Raw genomic sequence first — 25,282 nt, 5'->3', positions numbered from 1 at the left:
TGACACCCAAAGCAAGGGCAACATAAGAAAAAATAAATGTGACTACATCAGACTAAAAAGCTTCTGCACAGCCACCATGAGAAGATACTCAACATCAATAAATGCAAATCAAAACCACAATGAGCTATCACCTCATACCTGTTAGAATCGCCATCATCAAAAACAGAAGAGGTAAGGGTTGGTGAGGGTGTGGAGAAAAGGGAACCCTCAGGCACTTTTAGTGGGAATATGAATTGTTGCAGCAACTAGGGAAACCAGTACAGTAGTTCCTCAAAAAATTACAAATAGAACTATCATATGATCCAGCAATTCCATTTGTGAATATATATCCAAAGGGGAAAAGAAATCACTGTCTTAATGAGATAGATGAACAGATAAAGAAAACGTGAGATACACACACACACGCGCGCGCGCGCGCGCACACACACACACACACACACACACACACACGTAGTGGAATATTATTTAGCCATAAAAAAGAATAAAATCTTGGATAGACTTTGAGGGCATTATGCTAAGTGAAATAAGTTATACAGAGAAAGACAAATACTATATGACCTAACCTATATGTGAAATCTAAAAAAAATTGACCTTGTAGAAATAGAGAACAGATTGGTGATTGCCAGATGTGACACAGGTGGGGAGTGGGGAAAGTGCGTGAAGGTGGTCAAAAGGCACAAACTTCCTGTTACGTGATAAATAAATTCTGGGGATGTAATGTACAGCATAGTGACTAGTTAACAATACTGTATTGTGCATTTATTTTAAATGAATAGATCTTAAAAGTTCTTAATATAAGAAGAAAAATTGTAACTACGGTAGTTAACTAAGCTTACTGTGGTAATCATTATCAAATCGTTACGTTGTATACCTTAACTAGTATGTCAATTATATGTTAATAAAACTGGAGAACAAAATGGAAAGAATAAAAATATCAGTTACCACTGTAAAAAAAAAAATGTTAATCTCGTCCCAAAACACCCTTACCGGAAGACTCAGAATAATGTTTGACTATATATCTGAACATCCTACAGCCCAGACAAGTTGACACATAAAATTAACCATCGCACTATCCAATAGGATACTGTGGAAATAACATAGTGTGACTTCTGAGAACAGATTATAAAAGACATTGTGGCATCTGCCCTTCTCTCTTTTCCTGGGAGAAGCCAACTGCCATGTCACAAGGAGACTCAAATAGTCCTATGGTGAGGTCCACATGTTGGGACTATGAGGCCTGCAGCCAACAGCCATGAGTGAGCCCTCTTAGACCTGGATCCTCCAGGGCAAGCCCAGCCTTCAGGTAACCAGTTCTGGCTGATGTTTGGACTACAGCCTCAAGACAAGCCTGAGCCAGAACTGCCTCGCTAAGCTGTTCTTGGATTCCTGACACACAGAAACTGTGTGAGATACTAAATTCTTGCCCTTGCTTTAAACCAGTGAGCATAGGGTAATCTGTTACTGTGCAATAGCTAACCAACATAAAAATCATTCTACAAAAATACTTGCTGTGTACTCTTCAAAAACATCAAGGTCATGAGAGACATAAAAAGGGCCGAGGATCTTTTACAGATAAATGAGGGGAAGTAAAAGACATAACCTGCTAAAGTAATGTGTGAACCTTGAATGATTCTGGACCGGAAAAACGAAAGGGTGAGAGAGAGAGATTGCAATAATAAAGATTACTGAGATGAGTGGAGAAATTTGAGGATAGCCTGTTGCTTAGATATTTCAATGTTTATTTCCTGTTTTTGTGCATTTACTTAGTTATGCAAGAGAATGTCCTTGTTTTTAGGAAAAACGCACACCAAGTATTTATAGCAGGGGGTATCATACCTTCACCTTACTTCAGTTCCAAAGTAACAATTCTATAATTATAGAATCATATGTATGTATGTGTGCACACATCTAGATCGATCTCTATATAATTACACCTATATGTCATCTAACTGTCTATAGAAGGAATAATAAAGAAAATAATAGTGCCATGTTAACAGCGGATAATCTGGGTGACGGGTATATGGGAATTCGTGGTACTGTTCTCAAAACTTTCTGTAGAAATTGCTTCAAAATAAAAAGGGCCAAACAGCAGAGGGGACTGCTGCTTGTAAATTTCCTTTCTAAGTAAACGATTTCTTTGAACAGAGGATTTGAAACATTAATAGCTTTTGAAAATATTTTAGTGGAGTCAAACCAGAATTTTGGGATAGGATGGGATGGGATGGAGCAGTGTAGATTAGCAACGGTGAGTCCTAGTTTGTGAAACGTGTTTCATTTCTCCAGAAAAGACGAAGTGGACGCATCGTTGCACGGTAGAAAAGGTTGGAAAGCCACAACGCTGAGGGCTAGAGCCTGAGCCAAAGACCGGGTCACAGTTGCTCCGCCCCTCTGCCCCCCTGACCCCGTCGCCCCCTCAGGCGGACGCCTCGCAGCCACGGCCAACCTAACAGGCGCCTGCGTCCCGCCCCAGGCAGCCTGCAGGTGTGCGCGCAAAGCTAGCACGTGGTGCCAGGCTCTATTTAAGGGCCCCCCCTCCCTCCCTTGTCGCCGTCTGTTGCTTCAGCCGCGTTTTCTCGGAGCTGCCGGAGGCTCGGGCGTCTCGGAACGCATCCCGCCGCTGGGGCTGCCGCCGGGGCATGGGCGCTGCGGGCCTGTTCTGCGTCGTCTTGGCACTCTTCGCGCCGGGGGTCCTCGGTGAGCTGGGAGGGGGAGCACGGAGGTAGGGACACGTCTGGGGCAGGGACGCCTCTGTGCGGCGATGCAAAACGGAGTAAGTGAGAAGGTGGGGTCAGGGCCGGACGCTTGACTGCCTCCCGCTCGCTCTGGGGGACCCCTAGGATCTCCTGGTCCTAAATGTGCTCACTGGCTCCTCCCGGGGCTGGGATCACTCGCTCTGCGCTGTCCGGGTTCCCGGCCCCCGGGGACTCAGCGGATGCTCCTCGCACTCGCCCGAGGTCTGCAAGCGCTCATAACGCTGGCCACGTAACCAAACCCTACGGGGCCCAGGTGTGCGAAGACCTCCCGCTGTGGGCTTGGTTCTCCCATCGTCTGCGCTTTGATGCGATGCTGGTAAAGAGATCCTAAATGACAAACACCTAGAGCTATTGGAGGAAACTTGGTATGTGAATTAAAACTACAGCCTTCGTGTTATTTACCTTCTGCAATGGCAAGGGCCCCAGAAGGTCTCCTTCCACGTTGATGCTAACTCCCCCCACCCGCGATTGGCTTCATTTTAGAGAAGCACAGCAGTTTGTTAAGACTAGAATCTCTTGGCTACAACGTGGGTCTAACTTTGTCATTGTCTCCAGGGTAGAGTGAAATCTTAGTTAAAAGTTTACTATCTGCACATTCCAATAACTGGGTGACTTTTGGCAAGTCTTTTAGCTCCCTGACCCTCAGTTTCCTCATCTGTGAAATGAAGCTAGTGCGGTAAGCTGCCCTACCACCTTACAGCGCTGCCCTGAGTGTGAGATGAAATTAGGCGAATGAAGGTCAGGCGTTACTTGTTACTACTAAATACCAGTCCTGAGATTACTGTATAGATCCGGTTTTATGGAGCCAGCATCTAGGCATAATCCGCAACCCCCCCTCCCCCGCCTTGCTAAGGCATCCTGCATACAATCAATGGTTCTGTTACAGCTTACTTTGCTTCCTGACATTCTGCTTTCTCCGGGCCCTCGGTTGGACATTTCCCCCAGACCAACATCTTCATCTCTCTTTCCTACGCATGAACTCCCTTTGAACAAGTGCGCGTTCACAACTTTCTCTAACACCTCTGCATGGCAGGGTTCCAGACCTGACTTCTCACTGACGCTCTGTTCCTATTACTAAAATTTGCAGAGGATATTATCCATTGAAAATCAGGTTCTACTCCGGCCCTGCCAGTTCAGCGCCCCTTCCAAGTATGCCCGAGAGTCCCCCCCCCCCCAGCCCAGTACCAGCGTGCCACCGTCCTCTCTGGCCACTTAACTGGAGACTCATGAACGACCAGGCCTCCCTGTCTGCTTCCAGCTAATGTGCTTCCCTTGTTTGTCTTTGCGCCCACCCACCAATATTCTAATCCTGAGCATATGATTGATTACCTGTGTAACAACCTCCTCTCTTACCAGTGACTCTGATAACCGCCTTTAACTTACCAGTGGTGACCACCAACATTTTAACATATCTTATCTAGATCTAGATCTAGATCTAGATATGTTTTTTCATTACTCCACTCCGTTGCTCAAAAATGTAAGAGGGCTTCCCACTGCCTGTGGGATTAAAAAAAAAAAAAAATCAGGGGCGCCTGGGTGGCTCAGTCGGTTAAGCGTCTGACTTCGGCTCAGGTCACGATCTCACGGTCCGTGAGTTCGAGCCCCGCGTCGGGCTCTGGGCTGACGGCTCAGAGCCTGGAGCCTGCTTCTGATTCTGTGTCTCCCTCTCTCTCTGCCCCTCCCCTATTCATGCTCTGTCTCTCTCTGTCTCAAAAATAAATAAACGTTAAAAAAAATTTAAAAAAAAATCTAATGCCTCAGCCTTTCAAGCTTTTTGTCATTGGATCTCATCTAAACATGCCCCTCCTGACTCCCCATCGCTTCTACTGTTCATCCTATTGCCTGACTGTCCCCTCCCCCCTGCCACCACCACCACGGTCCTTTGCTGGTGCTGTGCCCACACATCCCTTCTGACTTTTGCTTCTACTGTGTGCGTCCCGCAGACCGTTCCTTAGCTCATGGCCAGTTCTTGACCTTGAGCATTCTTAAGAAACTCTTGAGGTACCTTTTGCAAAATTTAGTGATTTTTCCAGTTTTGTTGAGAAATAATTGACATACATCGCTGTATAAGTTTAAGGTATACCCCATGATGGCTTCATTTACAGATACTGGGAAACGATTACCATCATAGGTTTAGTTAACATGCATCATCTCATTGAGATACAATAAAAGGGAAACGAAAAGTTCTCCTTGTGATGAGAATGCTTGGGATCTGGTCTCTTAACTTTCCTATGTATCCTACAGCAGCATCCGCTAGAATCACCATGTTGAGCATTATCTCCTAGTACTTATTTACCTTATAACTAGAAGTTTGCACCTTTTGACCACCTTCTTACAATCTGCCCTCCCCCAATCCCGCCTCTGGTAGCCGCCAATCTGATCTCTTTCTCTACGAATATGGTGTGGCTCTTTGGATTTTGTTTGTTGTTTGTTTTTAGAGTCCACATATAAGCAAGATCATACAGGATTTGTCTTTCTCTGTCTAACTTACTTCACTTACCATAATGACTTCAAGGTCCATCCATGGTATCACAAATGGTAGGATTCTGGCATTTTTAATGGCTGAATAATATTGTGTTGTGTATGTATATATCACAACTTCTTAATCTGTTCATCTATTGAGGGACACTTAGGTGGTTTCCATGTCTTGGCTATTGTAGATAATGCTACAATGAACATGGGGGTGCAGATCTTTCTGAGTGTGTGCTTTCATTTCCTTTCAATACATTCCCAAAGGTGGAATTGCTGGATTATATGGTAGTTCCATTTTTAATTTTTGGAGGAATTGAAGTGCCTTTTAAAAATTCAGGTTCCTGGGTTCCGTCTCATTCTTCAGAGATTCATAGGTTTGGGGTGTGGCCCAGGAAGCTGAGTTTAACAAGTACTCTGGAAGATTCTGAAGCAAGTGTCTATAGGGTGCACTGCTATGAGCAAAGTCATATGGGAAGTGAATTCCCTTCTTAGAGTGATTTCCCGCTTTTCTCCTTTTGTCTGTTTGCATAAACCGATTCTAATGTCCTGCTCTTAAATTTCACTCTTGCCTAGACTGACCACTTCATTTCATCCTACACTAAGAAAAGAAAATCATTAAATAGGAATTCCCTTATTTGCCAATCATCTGTCTCCATCTGAGCTCAGATTCTTTCCCCTGCTTAAACCCTGCCAAGGGCTTCCAATCACGTTAGAAACAAATCCATGCTCTTTAACCTTGACCATAGATCTGTCTGTCTCTGAAATTCTCTGTTCTTCTCCCTCACTCCCTCTGTTCCAGCCACACTGGCCCTCTTTCTGTTCCTTGAACACAGTGACGTTTGTTTAGCTTTGGCACTAGGGGCTCCCTCTGTTGAAATGCTCATCCTACGTATCATCCCTTGCCTGTCTCTTCGACATTCAGGTCTCTTGCTCCACTGTCACCCTTCTCTGACTCTCATCGGAAGTAGTCTGTACCCCAGGTCACGCTCTATCACACGACCGTGTTCTATTTTCCACAGAGCACCTATCTCTCATCCTATGAAAACTTCTTATTTCTTTTTTTCACTGGCTTGTCTGTTCTCTCGTTGAAATACAAGTTCCATGAAAACAAGGTCTTTATCTGTCTTACTGCCTGATGAATCCCTCACACTAGCATGTAACAAGGAGTTCAGTAAGAACGTTCTTTTTCCTCCTGTAACAACGGAAAAAGTATCCTTTCTCTTGACTGGAGTCCACTCCTCCTTCAGAATTACGGTGTGCCAGCACTTGACTTCTGCGTATACCCCATCTCGTATCACCTAGTTGCATCTCCCTGTTGGATCATCCCCACCAGCAGTTAAACATGCTGGGACATTCTTGATTGAGGTCGTCAGGAGACTTCTCATGGCCTAGTGAAACTCCATTTTCCCAGCCCTCTTCTCATCCTTCTCAGCAAAACTCCTCATGGACTACTTGCTCGCTTCTCTTTATCTCCTTCACCCACTCCAGACAGGCTCCTTCCCCCACATTCTCCCGAAGCTACTCTCTCTAAGGTTACCACTGACCTTCATGCTGACGCATCCAATGGCCATTTTTTCTATCCTCCTCTGTCTCGGTCTTTCAGCAGAAGCTGACTCTTTCTTCTCTCTTGGAACAGTTTTCATTCTCCTCTTCCAAAACAGGGCACTCTTATCAAGTTTTTTTTTTTTTTTTCTGTACCTCTCTGGTTGCTCTGGGTCTGTTTTGCCCTATCTCTAAATATTATAGGGTTTGGGGGCTCAGCCCTGAGCCTCCTGTTTTTCTCCATTCCTTTTTCCTAAGAGACCTCATCCAGTCTCATGGCTTTAAATACTATTTATATGTTGATGGCTCATTTCCTATCTGTAGGCTTGAACTCTCTCCTGAGTAGAAAGTTTGTGTAGCCGACTTCCCTCCTGCGTCTCCATATGGGTTCCCAGTAAATGTGTTAAATATACCAAGACTAACATAAAACCAACTGCACACACTCCACAACACACACACACCGGTGCGTTCCTATCTTAGTTCACGGTCTTACCATCAACCAAGTAGCTCAAGTCGCTACAAGTAGCCTGGAAGACATTACTGAATCCTGCCCTTTCCTTACCCCCACATCTAATGCAACAAGAAGTTTTTGTTCTAAATTCTACTTATAAAATATATTCCAAACTTATCCTCACTTGCCAGGCTATTCTTTTTAAAAGGTAAATCGGGTCATGTGACTCTCCTGCTTGCACTCTCTGGTAGCTTCCACTTAGGAGAGCATCCAGACTTCTTACTATGGCCTAAGAAGCCTCATATGAACCGCCCCCCCCCCCCCCACCGCTGAACTTTCTAACTTGATCTCCTACCGCTCTGTTGTGATCACTACATTAGAGCCACACTTGCCTTCTGTCTATCCCTGCTCTTAGACCTCTGCCTAAAATGCTTTTACTCCATGCTTCACCCGACTGGCTCCTTCTCCGGTCACAACTCAAATGCCTCCTCTTCAAAGGCCTTCCTAAACCATCACAAGCTGATGGTCGAATGCCTCTCCGTCCCCTCCTCCTTCTGGCACGTTACATTGTGACACATCGCCCCATTTATTTCCTTTACATACCGTTTATTTACTGGTAGTACCTGTCTGTCTGTCTCCCTCTATTGGAGTATGAGTTCGGTGAGCGTGGGAACCTTGTTTCTAATGTTCACTAGAGTGTCTCCTGTGTTTGGGACAGTACCTTGGTTAATATGCATAACTGCCATTCAAAAATGATCAGGGGCGCCTGGGTGGCTCAGTCAGTTAAGTGTCTGACTCTTGGTTTTGACTCAGAACATGATCTCACACTTCGTGAGTTCGAGCCCCACATTAGGCCCCAGGCTGTCAGCATGGATTCTCTCTCTCTCTCTCTCTCTGTCCCTCCCCAGCATGTACACAGCTGTGCGCGTTCTCTCGCTCAAAATAAAAAAGAAAACATTTAAAAAAAGGAAAAACAAAACCAAAAATGATGAGTCAGGAAACCCATTGTTAAAGCGTTTGGTTATAATAATTCTCGTTCTCAATAATAATTTTTCCTATCTGCCTTCTGACCTAATTTTCCATTTTATTTTTATTATCTTATATATGTGTTCTTCTTTCATTTCGAATGGATTTCTAAGCAATTCTAGGTAAGGCCCCTTGGACCCAAGTAAAGAGTGAAATGTATCCCTGCTCTCCGGGAACTGCTTTGCCTCTTTAGTTTTTAACACCTTTTGAAGAATGCATATGTCGGTGTCTTAACCACTATCCTCTGTTTTATTTTTTATGTTTTATTTATTTATTTTTTTTAACGTTTTATTTATTTTTGAGACAGAGAGAGACAAAGCATGAACCGGGGAGGGTCAGAGAGAGAGGGAGACACAGAATCCGAAACAGGCTCTAGGGTCTGAGCGGTCAGCACAGAGCCCGATGCGGGGCTCGAACTCACGGACAGTGAGATCGTGACCTGAGCCGAAGTCGGACGCTTAACCGACTGAGCCACCCAGGCGCCCCAACTCTGTTTTAGATCCAGTCGCGATCTACTCTGATTTTTTTTTCCTCCTGATAATAGAAAGGTGTAAAGAGGGTACAGTGACCCTGAAGAAAAGTCTTCTTAATGGCTCATGGACTAACCTTTTTTTTCTGAGATGGCAGAGACCATGATTGAGGGAAATTCTTTCCGTGACCTAGATTTTTGGCAATTTGTTACAAATAACTCTTGTCCCCCAAAAGAGACGGGGTCCTCGAGTCTTCTTAACGGGGATAAGGTTTTATCATTATTTCCCATCCAGAAAGTATGACCCTTCTCTCCTTTCGCCCCAGAAGATCATGTTATAAAGTATTCTGCTCTTCCTGCTTTTAGGTCTCAGTTCCATCTTAGGCCATGTCATTGCTACTGATTATTACAACTTTAAATTGGCTTTCCGGTTTGTAGAGCATTATTTGGTATTGCCCCTATTCACATTATGTATTTAGAGATTAAATCACTTGCTTAGGATGACTTGGTACAAGAAATACCAGGATCGTGAAGATGGTGTTCGTTGAGGTCAAACCTTTACTTTCCCTACAGAGTCTTGCTGTTTTGCACAGGTATGCAATTGGAGATATTTGTGGGGGTTAATGAAGAAAAACAAAGGAGTTGAGAGAACTAGAAGAAGACCTACAGTGATCTGGGTCCTAACAGTGATGGCTGTTCTTAGACCCTGTCTATGACTTCTCCAACAGAAGTGTCTGGCTACCGAAAGGCCGAGTCTGGCTACAACCTTGGGAGCTCTACGTCTGCCTTTGTGTCATTTTGTTCATGTTTGTTCTTGGACTTTCACCTGTACCTGTGTCAAACTTCTTTGAAAAAGAAAGATTTATAAATGCGATATTCAGATATTCTGCCATTCTGGCATCGAAACTTGAGCTCTCTTTCATACCTAGAAAAATGACTTTTCCAGGTACATCCTCAAGTATATGGGTGTTACAGTTTCTCACCCATCACCTATGATGATATTTGTTTCATTAAACATCATCATCATCATACTATTTTAAATCACAGGGAACTATTTCAAAATGACTAGTTCCTTTTATCTAGTACCCATCAGAATTATATACTGTGGTCTCTTAAGAGGCATATTACACTATTAGGTTAAAGGAATAAAGTAACGAAGAATTAATAAATGTATTTTTGTCTTGCTAAGACCTAAAGGTTTAATGATTAACAGAGTAATGTTAATTCATTAAAGTAATTTTAGAAGATCATACATGTGCTAAGCTTACAAGGTCTCTGATGCACTTTTGTTCCCTGTGCTATCCCAGAAAAGCTTTGATTTATAAGGCTTAGTTTTTTTAACGAGTCTTTAAGGAGATGAAACAACTCCAAGGTCCTTATGGAATTTTGTAAAATTTATTTTCTCGAGCTCTTCCTCTTAGTCCATCCTAAAAAGTCTTTGAACTTCTGAGCTTATATCTCTGTATATTCACCCATATGTTCTTTGTCCCAGAAAATGTTGCCCTATTTTAGGATTACTTTCTAAAGATCAAAATTGTCAGGATGATCGGTGACAAAAAAGCAGCGGAGTGGCAGTGCCAGCCTTTCCTAGTTTTGATATTCCTGTGGTCTTTGTCTCTAGGTCAGTGTAAGTTCCTGCCAAGGTATCATTTTGCTAAGCCTAAAATTCAGAGTGATCAGTCTGAGTTTGCTGTTGGGACATCTTGGGAATATGAATGCCTTCCTGGGTATATCAAGATGTCATTCCTTATCACCTGCCTAAAAACCTCCAAGTGGTCAGATCCTCAGCGATTGTGTCAACGTGAGTAATCTGTAATAGAAGCATCTTTGGGTCTATCTGTACCTCTGTGAGATAGCCTATTATTTTCAAGGTGAAAGACCAGAAAATTACTACATGATTTCAAATGAAGGGTGCTCCTGGGTTCTCCATGTTTCTTTTACTCCCAAGAATAATATTGGGTATTGGGGTTAAATCATCACAGCTGGCCAGCCCTGTTTATCCTGTAATCTCCACAGCTTTGTTCTACAGTCTCTATACTGTGTTAAATGAGCTTAAGAGTTAGTATACAAGGAACACGTGTGTGTCACCTCATTCTTGTCCCATTCAATCCAAGAAATATTTTTTAGTAACCATTAGGTGTGAAGCATTAGGCTGGATGATGGGGCTGGGAATACACATAAAAATTAGCTAGTCTTTGCCTTTGAGGAGCTCCTATACTAGCTGTAAAGACTGACTTTTAAATAAATGCTGTACTATTATGTAATTTATTTATAGGTATAAAGCTCTGCAGGGAAGTAAATAATACTGTCTTGGAGAATTAGGCAAAAGTAGGCATTATAGGCAGAGGAAATAGCATATTCGAAAGCATAGAGCTATAAAAGAACAGGACATCTTTGGAAAACAGAAAAATTCAATGTGGCTGGAGTATAAGGTACATAGTGGGGAATAATAGTTAATTAAGTGTATTGAAGCTTAATTTTGATGGGCCATGCATTTTTTCCCCAATAAACAGTGGTAAGTCATTGTAAGTTTTTCAGTGTGGGGAGGGGCATGGCCATATTTGTGCTTCCGAAAGATAGTGTGTGCTGTGCTATAGAAGATGTATTAAACCAATGGAGACCAAAGATAGAAAGGTAAATTTTGGTACTCAATGATCCAATGAGAGATTACAGCAATGACTACATAGTTGGTTTGGAGAGAGATTTCTGGAACCCAGTCGCTAAAATTTGGTAACCAATTGAGTGAAGAGCAGTAGGTGGAGGATGAGTTACAGAAAGGAAATGATGTCTATGAGGTTTTTTAAGCCACAGACTTGGTAGATGATGCCATCAACTGACAGGATATAAAAAAGGGGAAATACAGATTATAAATTATGGTTGACCACAAATAATGTTTGCATCCATGCTCAGAAATAGAGAGTGCATGCTTCAAACAGATAGTGTTCTGAAGTTGACTGACCCTTTGGAGGATACAAGTTTTGTAGATATCAAAACTGTCTTCGAATTAATTTAAGTAGGCTAGTTGGCAAGTCCAGTCAGGTTGGTATCTAATATGAAACACAGAACATCCCCCAAATCCCAGTCCCAAATTTTGTTTTGTTTTCCATTATAGGTAAATCATGTGGGAGTCCTGGAGAACTCCTCCATGGCTCTGTCCTCATACCCACGGGTGTCCTGTTTGGGTCAACAATTACATATTCTTGTGATAAAGGGTGAGTTGGCAGGAGACATCTCCAGAATACATGGGTATTAGAACAGTGGTTTCAACCATAAAACATCAGTTTTCCAAAAGAGATCCAAGTAATTGCCATTTACCCTTAAACATAGATAAGCAAAAAGAGAACTACCACCCTGATCTGCTCCAGAGACAACACTTCAAGAATACCCACTAGAAGAGAAAGAAATTTGGGCTACTCTTCTTCTAATTTTACATCTCCAGCATTACTGACCAGGAGCCAAATGTCATTTGGCTTCGGATTGTTGAATTTTTTGTATGAGTCCTTAGTTTATCACCATTACTTGTCTTACATGATGATCTATTCTTTGCCATTATTTCAGTAGAGGAAGAACTAAGCTTTCCTAAAATGTACATCTAGCTGGGAGATGATCACTCATCTGTTTGTCTTTAGATATCGACTCATTGGTGATTCATCTGCTACATGTATTATCTCAGACAATATTGTAACCTGGGATAAGGACATGCCTTTTTGTGAATGTGAGTAAAATGATCCCGTTGTCATACCCTTTGCAATTCCTCTTGTCCCCTTCTAGAGGGAAATTGGGCATCTACACATCAAAACAAGTACCCAGGAGAGTTACACTTGGTTTGGGTAGCTCTGGGTACAGAGCTGTGGTTTATCTTCTTCCATGCCTCCCAGTCTCACCACACTTTCCTTTGATTACTGTTCTTAGAGGATAAGTTATTTCATAGTGAATAAGTGCTTGAATCTAAAATACACTATGAGATTACACACTGCCATCTTTATTCTATGCAGAATGTCGGCCATCCTAGGTGTTCCCAGAATAGTTTATCTGTACTTTGCAGTAGAAGGAGCGACTGGTGACCAGATCACAGTTTTTTTTTAAGTTTTCTTCAGGCCAGTTCCATGAATCTTCCTACCTTGCTACTTCCTATTTAGAACGATCTTTGAGATGAGGATGTAGAGTTTCAACAATCTGGGTTAATTGTTGGCTGAATTGAAGTGTGGTTTGCAAGAGTGAAGACAAGATTCCAAGAAGGTATAACATTTAAATGCCTTCTCTTTTTTCCCACCTACCCCCCAAAAGCTATTCCTTGTGCACCACCCCCAGCCATCTCCAATGGGGATTTTTACAGCAGCAGTAGAGAGAACTTTTACTATGGAATGGTGGTGACTTATAAGTGCCACGTTGGACAGAATGGAAAAAAGTTGTTTGACCTCGTGGGTGAGAAGTCCATATATTGTACCAGCAAAGACAATCGAGTTGGCATCTGGAGTGGCCCTCCCCCTCAGTGTATTACTTTAGTCAAGTGCCCAATTCCAGAAGTCGAAAACGGAATTATAGAATCTGGATTTGGACGTTCATTTTATTTAAATGATACTGTGATGTTTAGGTGTAAGCCTGGCTTTACCATGAAAGGCAGCAACATAGTATGGTGCCAAGCAAACAGCAAATGGAATCCTCCACTGCCAAAGTGCTTTAAGGGTGAGTTGGGCTGAAACTCTGGGGATCTAGAAACAAAATGAAACTTTTAGAGAAATAGATACATGGTACCTGTGGAAAAAAGAAGGGGAAAGATAGTATATGTAGTTCGGTATCTTGGTTAAAGAATTTGAAGGTATACTTTCAAAGCAATATCTAAATGTTGAAGAAGTAGGAAATTTACTATATTCTTGGCAGTACTACATGTCCATTAGTGTAGAGCAAATTAGAAGACACTTTGAAAAGCGAAGAAAAGCAGAGCCAATGATCAGAGATTCTTTTTCCAGGACATAGGCGATTAGATTTTATTTAAATGAGGATAAAATAAACTCTGAATCCTATTGGCCGTGCCAATAGAGGAAATTGACTGATGTCAATTTAATCAAATCAAATCAGAATCTGATTTTAATCAAATCATAATTTGATTAAAAATACTGTAGACATTATACATGCTCCTGTTGAGAATGTGGCCTTTATGGAATAAGGCTAGAATTCAGATTGAGTCACTTCCCCATTCTGCCTTTCTCCCCTACTGTTATTGAGAAATGTCTGACTTACTAAAAACATGACAATATTGGGAGCCCCTCCCACAAGGCTCAGGAACTTCATCAACCTGGTTTGGGGACGGCAGGAAGAAAGAGGTAGATTTTGGTAATAAAAATGTATTATAATAGTTAGGTTCCCTTGGCTACAATATTAGTGAGAGAATATCTGAGACCTTTTTAGTGAAATAAAATGGAAAATGATGAGTGGGTGTAATGTTTTCCAGCATAGATCAAGATAGGGAAAGCAGATAGTTTCATGGTTCATCATATCTAAAGACGTAATGCATGTTAGTTCCACGCCACCTCCACCCCACCCAAAGGAGTCGCTGCCTTCTGCTTAGGAGAGTTGACATGGCTACCTTCATCCCACCCCTACACACCTCAAGTTGGCTTAGGTTGTAGAGGAGAAAGTTCTTATTTCAGGAATAAAAGACCTCTGGTCCTGTTCTTTTCTCAGGGTGTCTACCACCTCCACCTATCAACCATGGTAGTTATAACATCTTGGATAAGGAATTCTTTCCAATTGGACAGGAAGTGTCCTACAGCTGTGACCCCAGCTACACCCTCATTGGAACTAACCCTATTCAGTGTACATCCTTGGGAACCTGGAGCCATACAGCCCCTGAATGTGAAGGTGCCTAAATCTCTATTCCATCTTCAGGAAACTCAATTGTTTCCTACTCTTCATGTGCCAGCCTTGTCTCTTTTTTCCTAGCAAAATCATGTGATGCCATTCCAAACCAACTTCTCAATGGCCGTGTGGTGGTCCCCCCTAATCTCAAGCTTGGGGCAGAGGTTTCGTTTGCTTGTGATAAGGGGTGAGTGTGAGGTGAGAGGGCCTGAATTGAGACGTATAATATATAGCTAAGCATTGCAAAGATTAATCTGTAGAGATGGTTAAAAATTTTTTGCTCTTTCTGATTTTTTTCTCTTATTTTCTTTATCTTATATGACTCATAATTCCATTGTTAAGCAAATCCTGTTGATTTTCTCCAAATGTATATATTGTGCATAGCCAGAGAGAGCTAGAAATTGTCCTTTAACCATTTGAAAAAGCAAAATTAAGGGTCAGAAATTAAGACTCGTATTATGGAGAATAATGGGGGTTCACTAAGAGGGGTTCTTTGGAATGATCTTAGGGAACAAGGTCTTTGACGTTTTCTTCACTGAGAACTGAGGTTTTCTCCTTATAAATGGTAAAGAGAATCTTGACATTTGGATTCCAAAGAGGAAATGGAGACTACAAAAACAGAATATGATTGTTAGGAATTTTTTTTTCCCTCTGTGTTTTTACCTGGTCTGAAGCCATCACATAGCTGAGCTGATTCACAAACTTGGACTTTTTCCTTAAGTCAGAAATGATTTAAAAAATAGAGGCCATTAATACCACATACTTGAGGGAAGTGATTAATTCCGTGCAGCCGAGAACTGATTTGTTCTGGTGATGATTTGCTACCCCTTATTGTTTAAGGTACCGATTAAATGGCCAATCTTCTAGTCAGTGTGTCTCAGAAGGAACGAGAGTACTCTGGAATAATAAGTTTCCTGTCTGTGAACGTGAGTAGAAAACAAAAATCATCAAGTATGGATCTTACCCCTTGATTTTTGGTGTATTCCCATGCATTTATCAATCATAACATCTTCTTCATATGTGTGCTTTGAATGTATGTATGCCAGTCTTCTCTATGTTCTGGGAGGCAGACCAAAGCCAAATTTATTTGACTACCTATTGTATTAGGTATTCTATATATATAAAGACAAATGCTTTGAAAGTTCCCCCTGTTGAAACTGAGTAGCACCGATGTGTTGAAATGGCGTGGCTATGTCTTCTTTTGCCAGTTCCTCTACTGATGAGCAACTCTTGGGAGCTAAATGGAAATCAGCCATAAGTTGTGGGAATTGGCCATTTTCCCTTCATTCTGAGTCTCATTCAGGAAAGGTGTGCATATATCAACACAGCTGTAAACCATTAATATCCTTCTTGTGCATTAGGACAAGTAAATAAAGGATGTGAGGTCATTATTCAAAACCTCTGATCACTTTCTGTGGCTTTTTTAAAGGCGTCCAGCATCAAAGGATGACAAATGATCTGTGGTGAGGCCGCAGTACCTTCACTAGCAAAACAGAATGTGTTCTCACCACTTGTGGCCCCAGTTGTGTGTTTGAAACAGACATTGAATTATTAGTATGTTCCAGGTATTGTGCCTGCCATTTTTAGGTACTCTTAGCTCACTGGATGCTTCTTGTAACCTTATGAAGTAGCTTGAATTCTACTATAGACTAAGAAATTGAGGGTTAGAGAGGTTAAGACTTGCCTAAGGTCACACAGCTATTGATGACAGTGGGGGTTTGAAACCAGGTCTGTTGAGCCCAAATTTCATTAGTGCATGGTGCCTCCCCACATGTGATTAACATGTGACTAAGATTATTTTCGTGTGCTGTTTGCCTTTTATTTCACTACTAAGATTGATGAGATCCACAACTATTCAATAAATTCTGTTTCATTGTTACTGTTTGGTCGGGATGGTATTGATCAGTTTGATTTGTTTGCTGCAGATTGGGAGAAAGGTAAGAATTTAGGAGGTTGGGGATAAGCACAGACTATGAGTAAGAAACAGATTACACAAATATCTGTTTCTGAAAAAAAAAATGACATGACCTGTATTTGGATGTTTTATCTAAATTTAGATCTTTTCGTTGTCAGGATCAGTATGACCATATATTTCCTTGTCTACTTTTCAGGAATTTCTTGTGACCCTCCTCCTCCTATCAAAAATGGTTGGAGTAGTTATTCTTCTGGTCCCATACCTCTTAACACTGTGATACGGTACACTTGTTCTGGTAACTTCCGCCTCATTGGAGAAAGAGTCATTTTTTGTATAAGTAAAGACCAAGTGAAGGCCATCTGGGATAAAGGTGCTCCTGTATGTGAATATTATAATAAAAATTCTTTTTGCTCCGAGCCCATAGTACCAGGGGGATACAGAGATAAAACATCTAGACCACCATACAGACATGGTGATTCCGTGACATTTACCTGTAATACCAACTTCACCATGAAAGGCAACAAATCTGTTTGGTGCCAGGCAAATAGAACCTGGGGGCCAACACCACTACCCATCTGTGAGAGTGGTAAGTAAAAACCCAACACAATGCTAAGTGGGGAGGCTGGAGCCTTGCATTTCTGTGCAGATCAAGTTTTTATTCTGAAGGAAGAACAGTATGGATATGTGAATGGTGAGGGCGGAAGGAAGGGAAGAGGGTGAAAATTAGGGTTTCTGGCTTGTCCTTAGTTCTGGAGGGATATAAATGTTCATTCAACAACCATCCACAGAGCAAAGAATAAGGGGGAGATGTAACTGTGAACGTACCTAATAACTGAATGGAATAGGTCTCACAAGAATGGGGGCCAATGTTGGTTGGGATGTGGGAATTAGATGGTTTTAAACTACGTATCTGGGTTACTGTTAAATTGAGAAGAAATGTGGAATCTAATAGCAAGATGTACACAATGGATTTAAAACGCATCTTTGAACAGCTGTTGGGATAGTCTGGCAGAAATGATTCCCCTTTATCTATGGTCTTTGTGAATTTTTTCTGGAGTGATCCACTATTATCCAAGTCACGTACTAAGTCATCGCATTTCAAATCAAATCCCTTTGAAAACAGGGACCACTGTAAGTTCTTAATTTTCTTTTCATTTGGTTTGGTTTATGCCACTGCCAAAACCCAAAGCTGAATTTCAGTTCGACAATTAAACAGACTGGCAATACTTGGCAAAAACTATACCATCAAAATTAGCTATTTTCTTAGTAAAGAACAGTATTGACCATCTCTAAATCAGTTGAGTTGAACACACTGTTGACTCATTAGAAAAATATGGGTCTATCTATGCGTAGGTAAGTATGTAATCTTGGAGGTAGGGAAGATCTTAAGATAGTCACAAAATGGCGTGACCATGGAAAACAGTGAGGCCTTTAGAAAGATTTAGATAGATCTATACATATAGGCAGATTATGAGGCAAAGAAAAGGCATAGAGTAATACGTATTAAGTACATACACATACCTGTGTGTAGATATGTATCATATATAGGATCCCCAAAAGCTATGTTACTAATGTCTTTGAGGATCCCCCCATAAATGATAACATGCTACTCTTGGAACAGAGAACAGGCTAAGGGTAGGAGGATAGTATGGGTGTAAAGGAACTTCTTTGGGTAACTGAAATTTTTCACAAGGCAAATGTAACACATAAAGTGTAACTAAGAATGAAAACTACAGTACCATTTGTGGTATAAAATGCATACACTTAAACCACACCTGCCTGATCTTGAAAAGACTGAGTTGAAAATTAGCGATGACTGTTTACCGTTGACCCCATGTCTTGTGTCTGGATCTCTGTTCTAAGTCAAAGTCTAGGTTGTGAAGGATGTATCACCTGACAGCCTTTTTCCTAACGTGTGCATGTAAAGATTTCCCGCAGGAGTGTACATCGCTTCCCAAGATCCCCAATGGACATCACACAGGGGAGAGTGTTGGCTCCTTTGCCCCAGGATTGTCTGTGACTTACAGCTGTGAACCTGGTTACTTGCTTGTTGGAGAAAAGACCATTAGGTGTCTGTCTTCAGGAAAGTGGAGCGCTGCTTTTCCCGGGTGTAAAGGTACCTAAATTTGCAACCAATTTTAAGAATTTGGGCTATGCTGTGATTTGCCATGCTTCACTCACCTTTGGTTTGTTTCCTTAGAGGCAGAGTGTGAACCTCCAGGACCGTTTCTCAATGGAGAGATAGAGGGCCCTCCAAGTCTTCGGGTTGGTGTAACTGTGAACTTTTACTGTAATGAAGGGTGAGTGTCGGCAGGGCCTGGGAGATTTAATTCATTTGGCTTATGTGTGCACGGTAGGACCCATGATACCTGCACAAGGCTCCTCCACGAGGATGCAGGGACAGCCTGGTGTGAGTGAGGCTGTGAGAGAGAATGCTTATAAAAGGAGCTGGTACGGGGGCGCCTGGGTGGCGCAGTCGGTTAAGCGTCCGACTTCAGCCAGGTCACGATCTCGCGGTCCGGGAGTTCGAGCCCCGCGTCAGGCTCTGGGCTGACGGCTCAGAGCCTGGAGCCTGTTTCCGATTCTGTGTCTCCCTCTCTCTCTGCCCCTCCCCCGTTCATGCTCTGTCTCTCTCTGTCCCAAAAATAAATAAACGTTAAAAAAAAATAAATAAAAAAAAATAAATAAAAATAAAAGGAGCTGGTACGTGTCAACTGAGTGCATTTGTCTTGGGTTTTAAGTGGGGGCGGTTGCCCTGTAACGCCAACTGCTTAATAGTCCTGAATGTCCACCTTCCGTCTCCAGGTATTGGTTACAAGGCCAACCTTCTAGTCGGTGTGTAATTGCTGGACAGCGTGCTTCTTGGACCAGGATGCCAGTGTGCAAAGGTATGTTAGGAAACTGGTTTGCAGCTAGTTCTCTGGTCTTTGACCAGAACACCTCATTCTCAGCTTAACTAAAAGTTTTTGGTTCAGTCATTACTATGCAGAATCTCATAGAGCAAAGATCTCACGTAGACCTCTCGAAGGGATAGGTTCTTCACTGAAGCATCCTTCAGCCACTTCTTTATTCCCTGCTTCCTCAAGTAAAACGGGGTTCTTCGGCTTTTCTTTCTCTGGAAACTGTGAAGACTTGCCAGCCAGGCCAGGCATATAAAGGAGATTGTATATTCAGTAGAAGAAATCAAAGGATCATGCTAATAGATATAGTCAAGAATAAAGTTCCGAATCATACTTTTAAAATTATACTGCTGTAGGTGTCCTGATTGATACATTACAGATTCAAGTATCACTGTCCCTGAACCTTGGGTAGGACCACGGTTTCAAGCAACATCTGAGGCATTCTTTGTTTGCTGTACAGCTGCAATCTTGTAATTATTTCTGATTTCTCTAGAAATTCTTTGTGGGCCACCTCCTTCTATTCTCAATGGAAGGCATACAGGCAACCCTTCAGGGAACATCCCATATGGAAGCATGATCACTTATGCTTGTGACCCAGACCCAGAGAAAGGAGTGAGCTTCATCCTTACTGGGAAGAAAACCATCCATTGTACCGCCAATAGTCAGAAGACTGGAGGAGTCTGGAGTGGCCCTGCCCCACGCTGTGAACTTTCTAGCTCTGCCATTCAGTGTCCACCTCCCCAGATCCCAAGAGGCCACATATCATCTGGATGGAAAGAGCAATATTCCTATAATGAGACCGTGGTATTTGCTTGCACATTTGGCTACACCATGAAGGGCAGCAAGGTGACCCGATGTAATGGCCAAGGTGCATGGGAGCCATCGGTACCGGTCTGTGAAAAGGGTGGGTGTTCCAATACTCAGAAAAGTGCTACTAATTCATCTTTTTGAAGAGTTAGAAGACGGGGTTATAGATTTAAGCAGGGCCTTTTCCAGCTTCTAGTCCCCTCGATTCTACTAAATATAGTGAATATAAATTATATAGGTTTTCTTAACATCATCACCCCACCATTGTTTCATTTTGTGGAAGTACCTTGGGAGAAAAAACACTGAGGATCACTAAGTTGCCCACTTCTCTAGGGGAAAAAAATGCTTGTTTGTCTCAGTATTGATTTTTTTTTTTAAGAGAAGTCAACAAATCCTCTACCCCATGGATATATCCCATGAAACACATACGAGATCGTTCCTTGAGAAACAAAGAGACAGGAGGGGAGTTGGAGCACCAAATGGAAACTGAACTAAATGCAGAAAAGAAAAAAGATGGAGAACCACTGATTTAAAATTACCCAAACTGGACCGCACAGATTACTTCTATCCCATATAACTGCCACCAGAGCGGATTGTAGATATTCATGATAATTTCTTTGGCTGTTTCTTTCAGTTGTATATATAAGAAAATTTTTCTTCTTTTCCTTTAGAGTGCCAAGCCCCTCCTAAAATCCTCAATGGGCAAAAGGAAGATGGACACATGGTCCGCTTTGACCCAGGAACATCCATAAAGTACCGCTGTGACCCTGGCTATGTGCTAGTGGGAGAAAAATCCATACGTTGTACCTCTGAGGGGGTGTGGACACCCACCGCCCCCGAATGCAAAGGTGCCAGGCTTTGAATGCAGATGTTTTGTGGTTTTGAGATTGCCTTGAGTTGATTTCTCATCCCGCTCTCTTTTCTTAGTGGCAGAGTGTGAACCTATAGAAAAACAAGTCTTTAAGAGACCCCGGGATCAGTTTATTAGACCAGATGTTAACTCTTCTTGCGATGAAGGGTGAGTGAGGGCTCTCAGCCTGAACCAAGTCTGGCTTATCAGTGCACACTACAAGCTCTGTTGCAAGCATTTATCTCAAAGACCCTTCCCTGTCACACGTTTGCAGAAGGGTTGATTGTGCTGTTGTTCCATGCCTGGAAGCTCTGTCCATGCAATGGGTGGATGGTGTTGATGCTAGCTACATTTTTGTTCCTATTGTTTCTTACCCTAAAAGTGGGGAGTCCACTTTGAGCCAATAGCTCTTGCTTAGCTTGGTGGGCACCGGATGGCAAAATGACATGACTTTTTGTCTCCAGGTACCGGTTAGGTGGGAGTGTTTATCAGTTGTGTCAAGGTGCGATTCCTTGGTTTATGGAACGTCGTCTTTGTGAAGGTGAGTAGCAAAAATTACGGAGGACCTCAAACAGGGTAAGATGTATGCGTTTCCTGGGAGATTTCCGCTTGAGGCGCTGTTATGGGAATAAGAATATTAGATTCTATTTGATTCACTTTGTCACCGCTTCTAGTTGTGCGGTCTTGCTGTCTTTCTGCTGTCCCCTCTTTCTACTTCAGAGCATGACCATCAATGTAAACCTATTTAGTTTCTGATTCTCTTTTGTGATTGAGGAGCATAAGAGTAATAAGGACAGTGAGTATATGAGCCACCATCCTTGATAGAGGGAACACTGGAGTTTAGTGGGGAGAAAGGGGAATCGTGTGGGATCTGAACCCAGATTCTGCTGCTATTGCTTGATTGGACCTTGGGCAATTTATGTAACTTCTCGGAAATCCTAGACTCTTACCTGTGAAGTTAACCTAAGACTGCAGACTTCCACATTATTAGAATTATGTGGTACTATTCCTGTTTAGTAGCTAAGAAAATTGCCTGTCAAAATAGGTGCTCAATCGACAGTCTTTCTTGCGTAACCTATCATATCACATGAGCACAAAGATGATACTCAAAAAAGCTTAATTCTACTCCCCTGTGCCTTTTATTCACCTATTAGTGATTTAAAAAAAAAATGATTAAAAAAAAAATTTTAATGTTTATTTTTTGAGAGAGAGACCAAGTGTAAGCTGGGGAGGGGCAGAGAGAGAGGGAGACACAGAATCCGAAGCAGGCTCCAGACTCCGGGCTGTCTGCACAGAGCCCAACACAGGGGGCTTATTTACTACTGGACTTTACTGCCTCACAACATGATATTGATGTACATGTTCACTTTAAACAAAGATTTCCGTTACAAAGATCTTTGCTATGATATCTGTTTAAATCACATTTTACATACATAATGAGCTTTGATGTAACTTCTACCATCAAAACTCATGCATATCCTCCAGGAAACCTGATAACAAGAGGTCTGTAACCAGCTTCCCTTCTCTTCTTTTGTGCCTGATACTGGAACAGAATTCTACAGTAAATTCTTCTCTCTCCAGAAATCACCTGCCCGCCCCCTCCTGTGATCTACAATGGGAAACACACCGGGAGTTCCTCCAAAAATGTTCCATATGGCACCACGGTCACCTACACATGCAACCCTGGGCCAGAGAGCGGAGTGGAATTCATCCTCATTGGAGAGAGCACCATCCGTTGTATAAGCAATGACCAAGAGAGGGGCATCTGGAGTGGCCCCGCCCCTGTCTGTAAACTCTCCCTCCCTGCTGTTCAGTGTCTACCTGCCCACGTGGCAAACGGATACAAGATATCTGGCAAGGAAGCCCCATATTTCTACAATGACAGTGTGACATTCAAGTGTAATAAGGGATTTACTTTGAAGGGCAGCAGTCAGATTCGCTGCAAAGCCAATAACACCTGGGATCCTGAAATACCAGTCTGTGAAAAAGGTAACGACCCAATGAGGTATTTATTTATTTATTCTTATTATCTCCAACCCAAAACTGGAGTCACGGAAAAAGGCAAGCATGCACACGTTACTATCCCATCTCTTCCATTCTGTGATGGAATGTTCTATGTGGTTTTATATATTCTTCATGTGAATGCCCCCATGGATCTGTGATATATTCAGGGTAGGTAATGAGAGGACCTTTTTATGGTTTCCAAGTTTTTAGTTAAATTCCAGTTAGTTAATATACAGTGTAATATTAGTTTCAGATGTAGAATTTGGTGATACAACATCAGCTGCTCGTCACAAGTGTCCTCCTTAATCCCTGTCACCTATTTAACCCACCCCCCCAACCACCTTCCCTCTGGCAACCATCAGTTTGTTCTCTGTAGCTAAGCATCTGTTTCCCGACCTTTTAAAAGGTGCCTAGTTCCTGCAAAAGAGCAGAAAACATTCAGTAATGAATTAGCACTTCATGGTCTTTGGTTTAAGTTTCAGATTGTCTGCTGTCGAACGATGTATACTTAATGTTCTCACGTATAAATTCCTTTTTTGTTGTTGTTGTTGGTATTTATGTGGGGAGTTTTCTCTTCAGGCTGCCCGCCACCTTTTGGGCTCCAGCATGGTCGGCATACAGGTGGAAATAGGGTCCTTTTTGTCTCTGGGATGACTGTAGACTACACCTGTGACCCTGGCTACTTGCTGGTGGGAAACAAATCCATTCACTGTATGCCTTCGGGAAATTGGAGTCCTTCTGCCCCTCGGTGTGAAGGTACTTTCAGTTCCAGAGTTGTCTTTCTCTGTGATATCAGGCATGTATAAGTAACTCAAACTTTGCTCGTCCAGAAGCACCGTGTCAACCTGTGAGAGAAGATCTTCGAGAGCCTCCTGTTCACTCACACGTGGTACTGGTTAATACGTCCTGTCAAGAGGGGTGAGTAGAAGAGGGTCCACTCTTGGGAAGGGTCTTCACTAGCTTTATGCATTAATCCTATCCTCAACCTGTCTTGGTGACTCCATTTAGAAGTCCCTCATTGTCGCACTCACAGGGAACGTGAGGTTCTAAAGGTCTAACATCTAGGGCTTTTCAGTCCTTTCTTGACATGGAAATAACTGTGCTGTGAAAAACTCTGTTTAAATTTTTTTTTCAACGTTTATTTATTTTTGGGACAGAGAGAGACAGAGCATGAATGGGGGAGGGGCAGAGAGAGAGGGAGACGCAGAATCGGAAACAGGCTCCAGGCTCTGAGCCATCAGCCCAGAGCCTGACGCGGGGCTCGAACTCACCGACCGCGAGATCGTGACCTGGCTGAAGTTGGACGCTTAACTGACTGCGCCACCCAGGTGCCACGAAAAACTCTGTTTAAAGTAGCTTTTGTGCTTAGAGGGCCGAGAGTTTTAGCTCCTGTCTCCCTGAAGTTCTTACTTAGAAATGCCCCTGCATCTGTGATTTGAGGAAGAGAGGCGGCAGAGATGTGCTATCAGGAAGAGGAAATGCATTACAGTCTCTCTCTAGGTACCGACTGACTGGACATGCTTATCAGAAGTGTCAAGATGCTGAGAATAGGGTTTGGTTCCAAAAGATTCCACTTTGTAAAGGTAAGTCAGAAAAAAAAGTTGTTGGAGGGGCAATAGGGGGTTAGAGAGGGCAGGCCACTGAGGAGCTAGCCTATAACTACCTCAGTGGTCTGTGTGTTCAGTCTCCGTGTACATAAGATAAAGCAAATCTTTCTGTGTTTGATGGGCACTGACACTGGGAAATGAAGTTGTCAAGTAGGAACTGAGTATTTGCCGTATATCTGCTCAAGATTTAAGAAAATATATATATGGCCTAGGTTTCTAGTTCATGGTAGCATAGCCACATTTATTCCTTTCTGAAGACTTCACTGTGTTTCCTGAATTTTTTTTGAATGAGTATGATGTATTAGTCGCATAGAGAATTTAATAAAGCTGTTTTTTTAATTTTTTAATAATTTATTTTTGAGAGAGAGAGAGCATGAAAGGCAGAAGGGCAGAGAGAGGAGACACAGAATCCGAAGCAGGCTCCAGGCTCTGAGCTGTCAGCACAGAGCCTGACGCGGGGCTCGAACTCACAGAGTGCAAGATCATGACCTGAGCCGAAGTCAGAGGCTCAACTGACTGAGCCACCCGGGTGCCCCAATAAAGCTGTTTTTAAATATTTAAATTTTTTTAACATTTATTAATTTTTGAGAGTGAGAGAGAGAGAGAGAGACAGAGCATGAGTCGGGG

General features: G+C 42.4%; 1 protein-coding gene across 12 annotated transcripts in view; it reads left to right on the top strand.

Annotated features, from left to right (window-relative positions):
* The first annotated feature begins 2,431 nt into the window (after nucleotides 1-2,431).
* The window catches only part of CR2 (complement C3d receptor 2), a 35,487-nt gene continuing 12,636 nt past the window's right edge, over nucleotides 2,432-25,282 (top strand). Inside the window, exons 1-20 of one of the 12 annotated variants that reach the window (XM_047841149.1) lie at nucleotides 2,535-2,694; nucleotides 10,335-10,514; nucleotides 11,826-11,925; nucleotides 12,343-12,428; nucleotides 13,001-13,399; nucleotides 14,399-14,575; nucleotides 14,657-14,759; nucleotides 15,413-15,498; nucleotides 16,684-17,073; nucleotides 18,415-18,603; nucleotides 18,688-18,787; nucleotides 19,293-19,375; nucleotides 19,881-20,291; nucleotides 20,866-21,042; nucleotides 21,122-21,212; nucleotides 21,509-21,585; nucleotides 22,626-23,033; nucleotides 23,628-23,804; nucleotides 23,879-23,966; nucleotides 24,549-24,631. In XM_047841149.1, the coding sequence (XP_047697105.1) occupies nucleotides 2,637-2,694; nucleotides 10,335-10,514; nucleotides 11,826-11,925; nucleotides 12,343-12,428; nucleotides 13,001-13,399; nucleotides 14,399-14,575; nucleotides 14,657-14,759; nucleotides 15,413-15,498; nucleotides 16,684-17,073; nucleotides 18,415-18,603; nucleotides 18,688-18,787; nucleotides 19,293-19,375; nucleotides 19,881-20,291; nucleotides 20,866-21,042; nucleotides 21,122-21,212; nucleotides 21,509-21,585; nucleotides 22,626-23,033; nucleotides 23,628-23,804; nucleotides 23,879-23,966; nucleotides 24,549-24,631 (3,463 nt within the window). In that variant the 5' untranslated portion in view covers nucleotides 2,535-2,636. Of the gene's footprint in view, nucleotides 2,695-8,693; nucleotides 10,515-10,721; nucleotides 12,429-12,852; nucleotides 12,953-13,000; nucleotides 13,400-14,398; nucleotides 14,576-14,656; nucleotides 14,760-15,412; nucleotides 15,499-16,683; nucleotides 17,074-18,414; nucleotides 18,604-18,687; nucleotides 18,788-19,292; nucleotides 19,376-19,880; nucleotides 20,292-20,865; nucleotides 21,043-21,121; nucleotides 21,213-21,508; nucleotides 21,586-22,625; nucleotides 23,034-23,627; nucleotides 23,805-23,878; nucleotides 23,967-24,548; nucleotides 24,632-25,282 lie in introns of those variants that run through there. The other 11 variants (XM_047841152.1, XM_047841151.1, XM_047841153.1 and 8 more) reach the window with 11 other exon arrangements.

Source organism: Prionailurus viverrinus, chromosome F1, assembly GCF_022837055.1.
Source record: "Prionailurus viverrinus isolate Anna chromosome F1, UM_Priviv_1.0, whole genome shotgun sequence".
Taxonomy (NCBI): Eukaryota; Metazoa; Chordata; class Mammalia; order Carnivora; family Felidae; genus Prionailurus; species Prionailurus viverrinus.
This window is presented reverse-complemented; position numbering and strand designations above follow the sequence as displayed.